Raw genomic sequence first — 14047 nt, forward strand, 5'->3', positions numbered from 1 at the left:
AAGATCTCTTCCCAGGTGCTTCAACCTCCATTAACATCTTTTTTCAGGTGACCTGAACAAATTGCATGTTGGGCTGGGACAAGGTCCCATTGTGGTTTCACCCTTAACCCACAATAATGACCCATACTTTTTTCACACCTTGGCTGATGTGAAGACTCACATCAATAGTGGATCTACAACCTTCAGGACGATCACCGAAGGGGACAATCCCCTGTTAAAACCTCCCAATTCTTTTAATCTTTGGGCTGAAGGAAGGACAATACTCGGTGTATAAATGCTCAATCAATAGTCTTTTATTCCATACAAATCTTATTATTCCATACAACACTTGATAATACACAAGATAATATTATAATCCCACACCCCACTATGGCTTAAAAACCTGGGACTCTGCACATTTTGTTTTTAGAACTAAAGAACCATCTTGAATGAGAGGTGAAACTTGTGACTTTTTGTTGACTTGTAATTTTCCCTGATGAGTATGGCAATAGATAGACTAACATTCGTCTGTAGGCTATAATAAAACTCCCTCCCTTCAAATGCACTGGGTAAAAAAAGCCTGTCTTTAGAAAAGTGCGTGGGACATTGCGTCAACATGTGGGACAGGACTCAAAGAATAAATGCTTTGTTGTCCAACATAATGAACATAAAGAACAAATCTACACTTCTGTAGCGAGGAGATCTGTTATATTACGAGGGGCCACTGTTAAACAAATGCACAGAATCTATGTGACCTGAATGTAGTGTTATTTTGAGCGTTTGCTGGTGGAGGAGGATGTTGCCGTCACATGACGGCTCCATCTGAGGAGCAGGAAGTAAGAGGGCGGTGCTTCGTAGGGCTGGAGGGCTGAAAAAACAAGGTAACCGCTATTATAATAGATCTCTGTTAAAATGGACACAGAGTGCCTTTTGATTAAAAACCCTGACAGTGGTTTATACGAGTATTTCGCGGGTGTACGCACTCTTTTCGCCTGGTTTATGCAACCGGCGTCATTTATGCTAACAGCAGCAGCTAGCTTTGTCCAGCTAACAGACGCTAACCGACAGAGAGGACAGCAGGAAGGGCCACCGGATGTCTCTGGGTTCAGGGCTGCAGTATTCACCAGCTGCCTCTAAAGCACCTTTATTTTAGTTTTTGGGGCACTATGTTGTAGTTTTAATCGACGTCCTTTAAATATGTCAGCGTTAGAAATACACAAAGACACCAAGCGACTATTTATGTGCATTGACGTAACCTCTTCAATCAGGAATATGAAACTAAATGTGCATTTTGACCACCGCTCTTTTTGATCTTAATTGGGCTTAAAATAACACAGCGTTTCAGAAAATGAACATCATACCAACAGTAAAATGTGGTGATGGTGGTGGGACGGTCTGGGGATGTTTTGCTGCCTCACGATCTGGAAGACTTGCTGTGGTAAATAGACAGTAGAATTCATGGTTCTATCAAAACATCCTGAAGGAGAACGTCAGACCATCTGTTCGTGACCTCAAGCTAAAGTCCACTTGGGTTCTGCAGCAGGATAACAATCCAAAACACACCAGCAAGTCCACCCTTGAATGGCTTAATAAAAACAAACTCGAGACTTTGGATTGGTCTAGTCAAACTGAATCCGATTGTGGCTGAATTACAACAATTCTGCAACAATGAGTGGGGCAAAATTAATCCACAGTGTTGTAAAACTCGCTGCCAGTTATTGCAAACACTTGATTGCAGTTGTTGCTAAGGGTGGCCCAACCAGTTAATAATAAAAACCTTCATTTAGAAACTGAATTTTGTTTACTTATATTATCTTTGTCCAATTGTATTTGATGATCTGAAGCATTTAAGTGTGACAAACTTAAAAGAAAATGGTAAATCAGGAACGGGGCAAACACTTTTTCACACCACTATATATAAAATAAAGAAATCAGTTTTTCTAGTATCCTGATGACTTTGCACTATTGTACCTACTCCGTCTTCTACATTAAAAGATATTTATAGAACTGTCTTGGAAAAGGCATTTTTAGTGTCAGTTATACTTTTTACCTTGATAAGCAGCATGGTGGCACGGTGGTTAGCGCTGTTGCCGCACAGCAAGAAGGTCCTGAGTTCAATTCCAACATCAGGCCGGGGTCTTTCTGTGTGGAGTTTGCATGTTCTCCCCGTGTTTGCGTGGGTTCTCTCCGGGTACTCCGGCTTCCTCCCACCGTCCAAAGACATGCAGCTTGTGGGGATAGGTTAATTGGATAATCCAAATTGTCACTAGGTGCGAATGAATGTGAGTGCGAATGGTTGTCTGTCCCTGTGTGTTGGCCCTGCGACAGACTGGCGACCTGTCCAGGGTGTACCCTGCCTCTCGCCCTATGACAGCTGGGATAGGCTCCAGCGCCCCCCGCGACCCTGAAAAGGATAAGCGGAAGTGAATGGATGGATGGATGGAAATACAGGATATATAAATGTGAAATAAATATAAAATAATATAATAATATCAAAATCAAATAATTTTTGTATGATACTACTTATCATTTTTTTGGAACATCAGTTATAGTTAAGGCAGTGAAATGATGTTACTTTATTAAACTGCAGTGTGCATCCTGTTATTTCTTACCATTTGATACACAAAAATTTCCCAAAAGAGTATAAAAATCTCTTTGGAAAAGGCTAAACTTCTTTGGGGCGATCACCAAAATGTTCTGTATGAAGGAAATGATAAACCTTATTTATATAGCATTTTTCCTAAAAAGTAACAGTGTGCTTCTAGGAAACATCCAATAAAGAAACTTGCTTGGGCCAAGCTGCTGTGTTTTGGACCTGCTGTAGTCACCCAGGCAGTGACAGACTGACACTTGAATAAAATCTATTCAAGTAGTCCACTCAGGATGAAATTAAGGTGTCAATAACCATTTCCCTAAAACAGACAACCAGCTTTAACTTTGCAAGTACCTGAAGTTGAAAGAAGCATTTATTTGTGTATGTGTATCAAAAGTTTATTATTTATTTTTAATGTCATGGTCTCTGTATGACAGCATCCATCATGACAGCCATAAAGCATGCTCTCCAGAGGGACATCTTCACACCCAATGATGAGCGTCTCCTTGGCATTGTTAACGTCTGCAAGGCAGGAAAAAAGAAGAAGAACTGCTTCTTGTGTGCTACAGGTAGTCACCATATAAATGGCTGTAAATAATGTGTAAGGATAAGAAGCCTTTTGAAGTAATTTTTTAAGTAATCGTTTTTTTGCTCTTCCAGTTACCACAGAGAGGCCTGTCCAGGTTAAAGTAGTAAAAGTGAAAAAATCGGACAAGGGGGACTTCTACAAGCGACAGCAGACCTGGGAGCTCAGAGACTTGACAGAAGTAGATGCCAAAGATGCAAGCAAGGTGAGAAATAATACATTTCTCTGACCTTTTTTTGTGTTTTCACTTAGAAAACATGTTTTCAAAGCTGATATTGTTTTTTACTTTTATGGTTCAGGAAAATCCTGAGTTTGATCTTCATTTTGAGAAAGTTTACCGGTGGGTGGCCAGCAGTACAGCTGAAAAAAACTCCTTTATTTCCTGCATCTGGAAGCTGAACCAGCGTTATCTGAGGAAGAAGGTGGAGTTTGTGAATGTCAGTTCTCAGCTGCTTGAAGGTGCGTAAATAAATACTCCACCATTAGCCATCCCTGTGACGGCATGCCTCTTGCTACAATTTGATTGCATTTGCTTAAAGGTGTGTCTGTTTATCTCAAACCACTGCCGTTGACACTAGAGTGCACATATTTGAGGTAATCTAATATGGAAGTGAGAATTCCACCTGGATTTTTCTTTTTAATTTAATTTTTTAATGGCATGTTTTCAAAAAGATTCTGCTTCTTCTCTGTTTCCTGGTTTGTGGTATGGTTTTCTGTGTTAAAGTCTTTCTTTATTCTCACTTTTTTCTCTTTAACTTTCTCTGGCCAGAACTTCCTAAAGCGGAAGGTTGGTAGGACTTAACTTCCCCCTCCTCGTTCCTCACCATTGTGTTTTCATTACATCAAACCACCATTCTCACCAGAGACTTTCACCTCCTCAAAACTGCTGCTATTTGGCTCGTTGTCCTTAGAAAATAAATAGACATGATTCATTTTGTTTGTCTACAGACATTTAGATCATGTTTTTAATCTCCTTGTTTCCCATGTTCATTCCACATTAAAATGACTGTTTGTATCAAAATCAAATTTACATACTTGTCCTCTGGCCTGTAGCTGTGTATCTGTTTATGTTGTTTTGAGTGCCATCGCCTTAGAGCAAGATCGTCTTTGATTCAAATCTGCGTGTTTCCCTTGCGCCCGTGTAGGTTCTCTGTACCTCTGATTTCTTCACACAGTCCAAAAACATGCATGTTTAGTTGATTGGTGATTCTAAATTGGCCGTAGGTGTGGATTTGAGTGTGAATATTTGTATGTCTCTATGTGTTATCCCACCTCTCGCACTATGACAGCTGGAATAGGCTCCAGCCACACAACAACCCTGAACTAAAAAAAAATTAAAGAAAATGGATGGAAGGACTCAGTTTTGGAGAAATAACCAGTCTTCTCTTGATTATAATTGAACTAGATGTCGTGTGAACTTTGATGTGCACAGAATATTTTTGAAACACTCAGCAGTATACCTCTTTCCAGAAATCATGAGCCAATTATTCAAAAAAAACAAACGTTATAAAGCAGTTTGATGTTGGGACTATTTGCTTTCTGCTATCTATACTGACCAAGCAAAAGGCACTCTTACCTCTATTTGACATCACAGAGATACAAGAGTTTAAAAAAAACCTCTTAATTAAGCATAAATGTACTTAAAAGCAAGCAGGTTGAAGCATGAGCCTTTGGTTCATCGGGTTTTCTAGCGTATATGTACTGACTGACTTGTTTGAAACCTTTCTTAATGAGTAGCCACATCTGAAAATCGTAGGAAAGCATAATAGGCCTCCTTTCATGTGTAGATCCTGTATCATTGTCTTGAGCCTTGAGCATGAGCTTCTTCTCATGACTACATGTGTACTTCCTTTTGTTGGGTGTAGTTTAGCAGGTTGAAAATAGTTCCTACATGAAACTGCTCTTAACCTGGTGGGTACATTTTTTTAAGTAACTGGATCATAATACTATGGAAAGATATTGATGCAGAATTTTAAAATGTACTTATGTTGTTACCTGAGCTCCTCAAGGCATCTCTACAGCTGTTTATCTCCAAAACTGGGCAAGTCGCACTCTAGAGGCCAGAGTGAAAATATTTATATTTGATTTTGCTGTGAATTGTCCCTTTTCATACATATGGATATGTCAGTATATAACCTTAGTTATATATCCCACATTATTTAATGCACACCTGTAGTTTAATTGGAGCTAAAAAAAGTAAAGTACATTGTTAGTTCAGTTTTTTCAGTGTACAGATTAATTATTACAGTAATTTCTTTACTTGGAAGCTGATAGACATGCTTCATATTTTCAACCTCCTGCCACACCTCTTGTTTTTCATTTGTTGCTCATAGTCATGCTACACTTTCATCACTCATATAAAATAAGTACAGCTCTACTCTTAAAAGCATGAAAGATCTGGGTATCCCTTACTCAGTGTAATTGTGCCTGTAGATGTTCTTTCAATAATGGAAGAAAACTGGATTGAGTCTGAAGATTCCATATCATGTGTTTTGAACTTGCCATTCTACTTATGTCTTGCACATGTTTTTGTTCTCTTCTCCTGGGCTTAGAGTCTGTGCCAAGTGGTGAGAGCCAGAGTGTTGCAGGGGGAGATGAGGATGCTCTGGATGAATACCAGGAACTCAGCACCCGTGAAGAGCAAGACATTGAGAGCATGATGGTGACATGCGAGTACGCCATCTCCAATGCAGAGGCTTTTGCAGAGAAGCTCTTCAAGGAGCTTCAGGTTTTAGATGGGGTGAGTAAACCCAGTTCATCGTCCTTATCTTAAAAACTAGTCTTTGAGATGCCTAAATATATATGTATATATATTTTTTAAGGGCGGCATCTGTTTAGTGACCTAAAATCACTTTCATTAATAATGAAAGAAAATAATAGTAATTATATCTCTTTATCTGTTCTTACAAAAAGGCCAACATTCAGTCCATCATGGCATCAGAGAAGCAGGTCAATATCCTAATGCAGCTGCTGGATGAGGCACTGGGAGAGGTGGACACCATCGAGGGCAAGCTGAGCAGCTATGAAGAGATGCTCCAGAGTGTGAAGGAGCAAATGGACCAGATCTCACAGAGCAATCGTCTCATCCAGATCAGCAACACCAACAATGGCAAACTACTGGACGAGATACAGTTCTTAGTGGTTAGGAGCACATTTAAATGTTTTCCAAAATAAGCAAAATATACCAAAATAAGCAGCAAACTTTAAGCCCCAGTGGATCTGAGAGTATTGGAAGTTTAAAACTTTTTGGGGAATGGCCATGTTGTTTTTAAGAGGAAGAAGTGATCGTATTAGGTCTAAAGGGTGGCAAAGCTTGGTTAGTGAACTGCATCCATCCAGACTGTATGGCTTCATACTGATTGTTGCTGAGTAACGTACAAAAAGACTTTTGGGGCACCTTTTTAGTTCAGTTAATCACACGGCAAGTAAAATTAAGGTGACGCCACCCATGTCCACTTCATAGTCAAAGAAGACACACTCCTGATGTTTAGGACTTGATAAAGTTCAAAAGGTTGCATTTATGAAATTCACTTTTAGAACCAGTCTAAAAAGGCCAGTTGAGGATCAGTTGAGCAATTTTTTTGAGTTCTACTTTCAACCAAATTTAGATTTTGCTAGACAACGACACTTTGATTTGTGACTTTAATTTTGTTTTCCTTGTGTAGAACTACATGGACTTATCCAAAGGACACATCAGGGCCTTACAGGAGGGAGATCTGACATCCCCTAAAGGTATAGAGGCCTGTATCAATGCCTCTGAGGCTCTCCTGCAGTGTATGAATGTGGCTCTCAGACCAGGTAAGTTTAAAAATTACGTTTTCTTGATTACATGCTGACTGGGTTGATGAGCCGGTGCTCTTTAAAAAAACAAGTAATGAGATTAAAGTCTTGTTGTTTTCTTTCTGCAGGCCATGAAAAACTTATGGCTGTGAACCAGCAACAGCTCCTGTTCGCTGAACTGAGAGACACCTTTGCTCGCCGCCTCACGAATCATCTCAACAATGTGTTTGTTCATCAGGTAACAGGCATAGCTTGGTCAGGAATATATTTTCATTGTCTTTTTCTAAACATTTAAAGAAGGAAAATCTCATCAGAATAAATGTCTCTTGAATCCTCCAGCACTACTGAACTGTGAAATTGAACAAGGTGTACTGATAACATTGAAATTTGTTAGTTTCGTAAATGTTTGGTGGTGTAAGCAGATTTAATAATGAAATGTTTGGTGTCCTTGTCCCTGGTCTGCTGTGAAATGGAGGACATCAGTCTATCCTTTGCTTTTTCAAGCTCTTTGTCTCTCTCTTTCTCCTCTACTGAGCTTTCTGTTTAGTTAAGACTTACTTCCTGGGCTTCCTTGTATCGTCTCCCTTCACCTATCCTTGATTCTCTGTGTATCCCACTTTGAATCATCCCACTCTGCTCTTTGTCTCTGTGTCAGTTCAACCACTTCAGTCACTTCAAAATGACCATCCCTCAGTTCTATAGGTCCTCCTGTCTGTCACTTCCAGTGAGTACCCTCACAGCAACCCCCACGTGCCCCATTTTGCTAATGTTTGACTTCTCACATATAACTCGAACATACATGCCATGAGAGCTCAAGCTTTTCACCATAGCACATTATGTATTGCATGGGATGTATTTCTAACTACTGAACATCTCACATTTGATCTCAAAGCTGAAGAGGCACTGTCCATCCTTCTCCTCCTCTGGCAAATGCCTCAGCTCAGGGCTCATTATGTTTGTGTGCTAACGTGGCTTCTTTGCTAATAGTCTCATATCATAAGATGCTGTGCCTGTCTGCGTGCATGTCTTGAAGAGACTGAACAAGCTTAGGGGAAGGTGGGAAGAACATCAGTTCGGTATCAATAGAGATGCAGTTCAGGAAGTTGGCTGAGAATGTGGTGGCTCTGGAGTGTAAGAACGTCTTAGATTATTTACTTTAACATCATCTGGATATCCAGTACACTAAGGTAATGCTTCAGATGATTGTAAGAGGAAGCAGGCCAAGTCTTCCTTTTGCATAAGATGTGTTTGCGTGCATATATGGGAAAATGCATATTATAACTTTTCTCCTGTAATGTATACTTCTAGTGAATATACTGCTAATGATTATCTGTTCTCACTGTGATCCTCAGGGCCATGACCAGAGCTCAACCCTGTCACAGCACACAGCTGAGCTGACCCTGCCCAAACACAGCCCTCTCCACAGGGACTTACTGCGCTACGCCAAGCTCATGGAGTGGCTGAAGAACACACACAGGGAGAAGTACGAAGGCCTGTCGAGGGTCAGTGCAGTGTTACTTTGCGAAAATACTTGAGAAACAGTTTGACATTTTGGGAAGTGTGCTTTTTGTGGGGTTTGGATACTACAGCAGACATTCATGAGCATTATTAATACAGTTAAATAAGCAGAGAGTGGTTAAAAAAGACTAAGAAATAAACTAGAAGCAAAGAAAAGAGGAGAGAGCACATGATTCTTAGTATAATATAATGCTTTCCTAGAATGTGATGTGTGTATGTTTTCCAAAATGTTAATACACATCTTAGCTTGTAACAAGTCATAAATCTTAACAAATATTCTCTAATTTTTTACAGACATATGTTGAATATATGAGCAAACTGTATGAGCGAGAAATCAAAGAGTTCTTTGAAGTTGCCAAAATAAAAATGGCGGGTACATCCAAAGACCCGAAGGGCAAGTTCGGTAAGCGCTATGAGTCCCACGTTAAACTTAACATGAACTATGCTTGTCTTCCATCATGTAGTTCACTCAAAAGGAATGAATTTTGTTGCATTTCTTGACTGTTTTATCCTCTTCTTATATTATGTTCTCACACCTTTACAAACTTTTCTGCACCATGCCTGGTACCAAAAGCATTACCAAAGTCGTTTTAGAACAGGTCTCACTGCTCTGCATCCTTGGCAGCCTTCTTGATAATCCCTCTAGACATTTACGTGGACACTTATTTTGAAGCTTTATCTAATGACCACAGCGACATTAAAAACTGCATCTGTAGAATTGCCAGTCAAGTATGATTTTAAAAAACAAAACACTTGAAGATTTATGTGCTTTAGCTTTTAAAATAAGATTATAAATAGCTTTTTTCCCCCTGAAATTATTCTTATACCACCATCTTTGCTGTTGCAGGCTTCTCCCATCTTTTTCTATTCAGGATTCTTTGAGCATCATCTTATAATCTTATGCCTGCATCCAAAGTTTGTCTTTCAGTAATGTCTCCTTTTCCCTTTGCACAGGGACTTTACATGCTTTGTTTCTCAATATGTATAATCTGCACAGAACCCTTGGATGAGTTTGGGTTTTGGCAGATTCATAGGACTCTGCTTTCTGCACTCTATTAGCTTTTCCTTCTGAAAACAAAAACAAAGATTTTGTTTTCCAAAGGTTTTTTCGAGCTACTACCTAAGTCACTGTGGTGCACGTCAGCATATGTGTACATCTAACATCTAGCCTTACCCCTCCCATGCTGCATGTATTAAGCCTAACCTGTGTCTGTCTTTGATGCCCGCCTTTCTAACTGGCTGCAGCTACGCTTCCGCGGAAAGAGAGTGCACTCAAACAGGAAACAGAAAGTAAGTACGACATTTGAAATGGAGCTGTTCCACTGTTAATTTCCAACTGTGCTTCTGATCACTACATGACTGTACTAAAATGAATCCTCTGATTAAACCCCTTTGCTGTTCCAATACAAGCCATTACCTCACCCTGTACCTGGTTGGTTGGGCTAAATCATCACAGTACATTACCACACATTCTGTAATAAATGCCAAAAATCTAACCATTTAATTTAATGTTAAGTTGGATTCCTTCACTGTGGAATTTTTGGAAAACTGACTTGTATTAGCCTTCCCACGAAACATAGCCATTAACTCATACCATATTTGTTGTGCCACATTAGGCCTACATGGCAGCTCTGGGAAGCTGACAGGCTCTACCTCAAGCCTGAACAAGCTCACGGTGCAGGGCTCCAACAGCCGGCGTTCCCAGTCTTCATCACTACTGGACATGGGCAACATGTCCGCTTCTGACCTCGATGTGGCCGACAGGACCAAGTTCGACAAGGTAACACTGCCAGAAGTTTAAGTGGAGTGGAAATAAAGCTACATGTGTGTACATCCTGAGAAATTACATTTATTTATTTATTTTTTTGTCTCTGCAGATATTTGAGCAGGTCCTCAGTGAGCTGGAGCCTTTGTGTCTTGCAGAACAAGACTTCATCAGCAAGTTTTTCAAGCTGCAGCAGCATTTGACAGTTGCACCCCCTCTCGCACAGGTATTTTTTTTTATCACATACTGGAAATGGCTGTAACAGAAAGATCAAATGGCATCTAAATGAATTATAATACTTCACAACAATAGCAGTGCTTGTACTTGTGTGGTGGCATCTGAAACTGGAGCGTTTGTCTCTCCTGAAAGCATAGAATAAAACAGTGATGACAGATGCTAGCGTGTTATCAGATCCAGTGTCATTCATATATGCATCCACAGATGTTTGTTTAGGTTTGTCATGTTTGATCTCTTTTGTCCTGTCAGCCAGAGACGGAGGATTTAGATGGAAGCTTGCCATCTAAAAAGCCTCCCCAGGCAGAACACAAACACTCCTTGTCATCAGAGTGAGTTCTCGCAGATCATTGCTAATATTTCTGATGTTAATTAATTTTTTTTTTAAATGCAATTGTTCGCTTCTTTTTTTCATTTACAGGAAAGATATAGTGCGGCTGATGATGAATAAAATCTTCCAGAGCATCGAGACAGAGCTCAACAGCCTCATCGCTTTGGGCGACAAGATTGACAGCTTCCACTCTCTGTACATGTTGGTGAAGATGAGTCACCATGTGTGGACAGCTGAGAATGTTGACCCGGCCTCTTATCTCAGCACAACTTTGGGAAATGTGCTGGTGACTGTCAAGAGAAACTTTGACAAATGCATTGTGAGTAGTGCCTTTTTTGTTGTTGTTGTTGACATCACTAAATTAAAGTCTGGTTAAGGTTGGCGCGTTATCCGCACAGACACTTGGGCAGGAATATTATGTAGGCTTATTGAAGGCTGCCACACTATGTGTCTGTCTAATTTCTTAACTGCTTATCCAACTCCAGACCCACGAGCAACTCAGGGTCATGTTGGGAGGGGCTGGAGATTATCCCAGCTGTCACAGGAGGAGAGGCGGGGTACACTCTGGACACTCGCCAGTCCATCGAAGAGCAAACAGACAGAGACAGAAACACGCTCTGACATCCACACTTCCAGCCAATTTAGAATCACCACTTAACAAACACATCTTTGGCTTGTAGGAGGAAGTGAAAGTAGGTGAAGGAAAATCACAAAGGCTCAGGGATAACATGCAAACTCCACAAAGTAGTTTAAAAGAGGGACAAAGTTTCTGGGTCTGAAAGGTGAGGTCAACACAGATGTGCCTTAATCCTGGAGTCACTAAAGTGGTAGAAAGCCTTGCAGCTGGGTGACTGTGGGTCAGGAATGGTTGTGCAGCACAGCTATTCATGCCTGGATATTGCACTCAGTGTTGTGACACAAAACAAGTGAGTTTAGTGGTGGCAATAAAGTCATAAAGACAAAGTGTAGTTTTCTGATGTTAAAGGATTTATTTATAGCGATCTACTCCTCAAAAATCATAACAGTGGTATCATTTTGTGAAAAGGCTAAGCAAAACATGCAAGTTTTGTAAATTTTACTCACAGAATTCATTTTCTGTGATTACCCAGAGCCTGCGGGAAATTACTAGTGTTGTTGTTTATTTTTTGTTTTCAGTCAAAGGATTCATTGCTAGGCTGAATTTGGGAATAAATTTGAACTTTCTTTCTTTTCTTTTTTTTACAGTCTAATCAGATCCGACAGATGGAGGAATTTAAAATATCCAAGAAGAGCAAAGTTGGTATCCTTCCTTTTGTCACTGGGTTTGAGGAATTCGCTGAACTGGCTGAAACCATATTTCGCAATGCAGAGCGCCGAGGAGACCTGGACAAAGCTTATGTTAAGCTTATCAGGGCCGTCTTCATGAACGGTGAGACCACTGATCATTAAGCAAGTTCTTATTTATTGAAAAAGGATCATGTGGAGTTGATGAGGTGTCCTGGAATTTCTGACTTGTTTATTGTTTTCTCAGTGGAGAAGGTTGCCAATGAAAGCCAGAAAACACCACGAGATGTCGTGATGATGGAGAATTTCCACCACATCTTTTCTACGCTGTCACGTCTAAAGATTTCCTGCCTGGATGCAGAGAGACGAGAGGCCAAGCACAAATACACAGACCATCTACAGTCTTACGTAATCAATTCTCTGGGCCAGCCTCTAGAAAAACTGAATGTGAGAAGAGTTAAAGTCATCACAAAATTCAGTCATCTTTATTAGCCTGAGTTGGAGTATTACGAATATAAGCAGAGTTTTATAACAGGCAAACTGTCATCTCTCTTCCAGCATTTCTTTGAAGGAGTTGAAGCACGTGTAGCCCAGGGTGTTCGTGAGGAGGAGGTCAGCTATCAGCTGGCCTTCAACAAGCAAGAGCTGCGGAAAGTAATCAAAGAGTATCCTGGTAAAGAGGTGAAAAAGGGACTCGACAATCTTTATAAGAAGGTGGACAAACATCTGTGTGAAGAAGAAAGTCTGCTGCAGGTGAGAAAAAAAAACAGTTCAGGGGATTAAAATCATTGCATGCCTCTTCCTGCCTCTGAACTGTTGCACTTCCTGTCTATTCCTCTAGGTGGTGTGGCACTCCATGCAAGACGAGTTCATCCGTCAGTACAAGCACTTTGAAGATCTCATAGGCAGGTGCTACCCTGGCTCTGGGATCACTATGGAGTTTACAATCCAGGACATGCTGGAGTACTTCTCCAGCATTGCTCAGTCTCATTAATCTTGCTGCTATGCACCGTTCCTTAATGATTCACTACTGGCTCACACTGGCTGAAGATACACTAGCAATTTACAAAGTACCATCTAATGCTTTTTGAATTAAGAACATTTCCTCTTTGTGTTTTTATTTGAATGAAAGGGAATTTGTACATAAGACAGTGCTAGGGATATTACTGCATTTTGTGTGTGTGTGTTTATTTGAGATTTAACAACAGCTCTCTAAATATTTCTTGTTTGTCATATTTTTATTATTTCTTGATGCCATATGTACATAATAAATTAGCATCTGCACAACCCCTCCTAGTATTTGTCGCACATTTCTGTTTGTTTTACCGTTAAGTCAGGGGAGTGTCCTTGCTCTCGACACTGGATTAGAGCAGGGATAGGACCAGTGGTGGAGCGTAACTTTACTGAAGTACAATTTTAATATACTTTGTTAAAGTATATCTGTGTTATTTTTGCTTTTTCTTTACAGTTGAATGCAAACATTGCATTTTGTACTGCGCACATTTACTTTAAAGGTTATACATCTCCAGCTGCATCAATAAAGTGATGTATACATACACTTGGTAGTGACTACTTTTGCTTTAGGTAATTGATTTTTTTTTATGCTAAAACTTTTATACTGTTAGGCTACTTGGTTATGATAACTACAGTGTGTTTAGGAAAAACAACCCATCAATGGTACATTTTTTTTTACATTTAAGTTGGTAATAGTCACCCTCCTACTGAATACTCTAGTTAACACAGAATTAATTTAAGCAAATTTTCAACATTTGTTTTTTTTTTTAATTGGTAATTTCAGTATTTATTTCCAATTTTTTGGTCAAATAAACTATTCATATTACAAAGCTATTAGATAAACCTTTGTGAGCCAAAAAAACATTTAAAATATTGTATAGTAACAAGGTTAAAATTAGAGTAACCAAGTTGAACAAGTTAACAGGGCTAAACTGATATTTTACTTTTAATTGAAGATCCTGACATAAATGTGGCAAATAAATA

At 39.8% G+C, this 14047-nt stretch overlaps 1 protein-coding gene across 4 annotated transcripts; it reads left to right on the forward strand.

The window, feature by feature from the left end:
• The first annotated feature begins 795 nt into the window (after positions 1-795).
• Positions 796-13586, forward strand: exoc1 (exocyst complex component 1). Of its 4 annotated transcripts, XM_063466828.1 has the most exons (20): positions 796-860; positions 3010-3141; positions 3233-3363; positions 3458-3617; positions 3928-3945; positions 5711-5898; positions 6072-6299; positions 6824-6956; positions 7067-7176; positions 8291-8440; positions 8751-8859; positions 9702-9746; positions 10073-10236; positions 10334-10447; positions 10708-10787; positions 10877-11105; positions 12011-12194; positions 12297-12496; positions 12608-12802; positions 12891-13586. In XM_063466828.1, exons 2-20 carry the CDS (start codon positions 3018-3020, stop codon positions 13041-13043), a joined length of 2715 nt encoding a protein of 904 aa, XP_063322898.1. In that variant the 5' UTR covers positions 796-860; positions 3010-3017; the 3' UTR covers positions 13044-13586. The 4 variants fall into 4 exon arrangements, with proteins under 4 accessions (XP_063322898.1, XP_063322900.1, XP_063322899.1 ...); XM_063466830.1 differs by lacking the exon at positions 9702-9746; XM_063466829.1 differs by lacking the exon at positions 3928-3945.
• The last annotated feature ends 461 nt before the right edge of the window (positions 13587-14047 follow it).

This window comes from Pelmatolapia mariae, linkage group LG23 (genome assembly GCF_036321145.2).
Source record: "Pelmatolapia mariae isolate MD_Pm_ZW linkage group LG23, Pm_UMD_F_2, whole genome shotgun sequence".
NCBI classification, from domain to species: domain Eukaryota; kingdom Metazoa; phylum Chordata; class Actinopteri; order Cichliformes; family Cichlidae; genus Pelmatolapia; species Pelmatolapia mariae.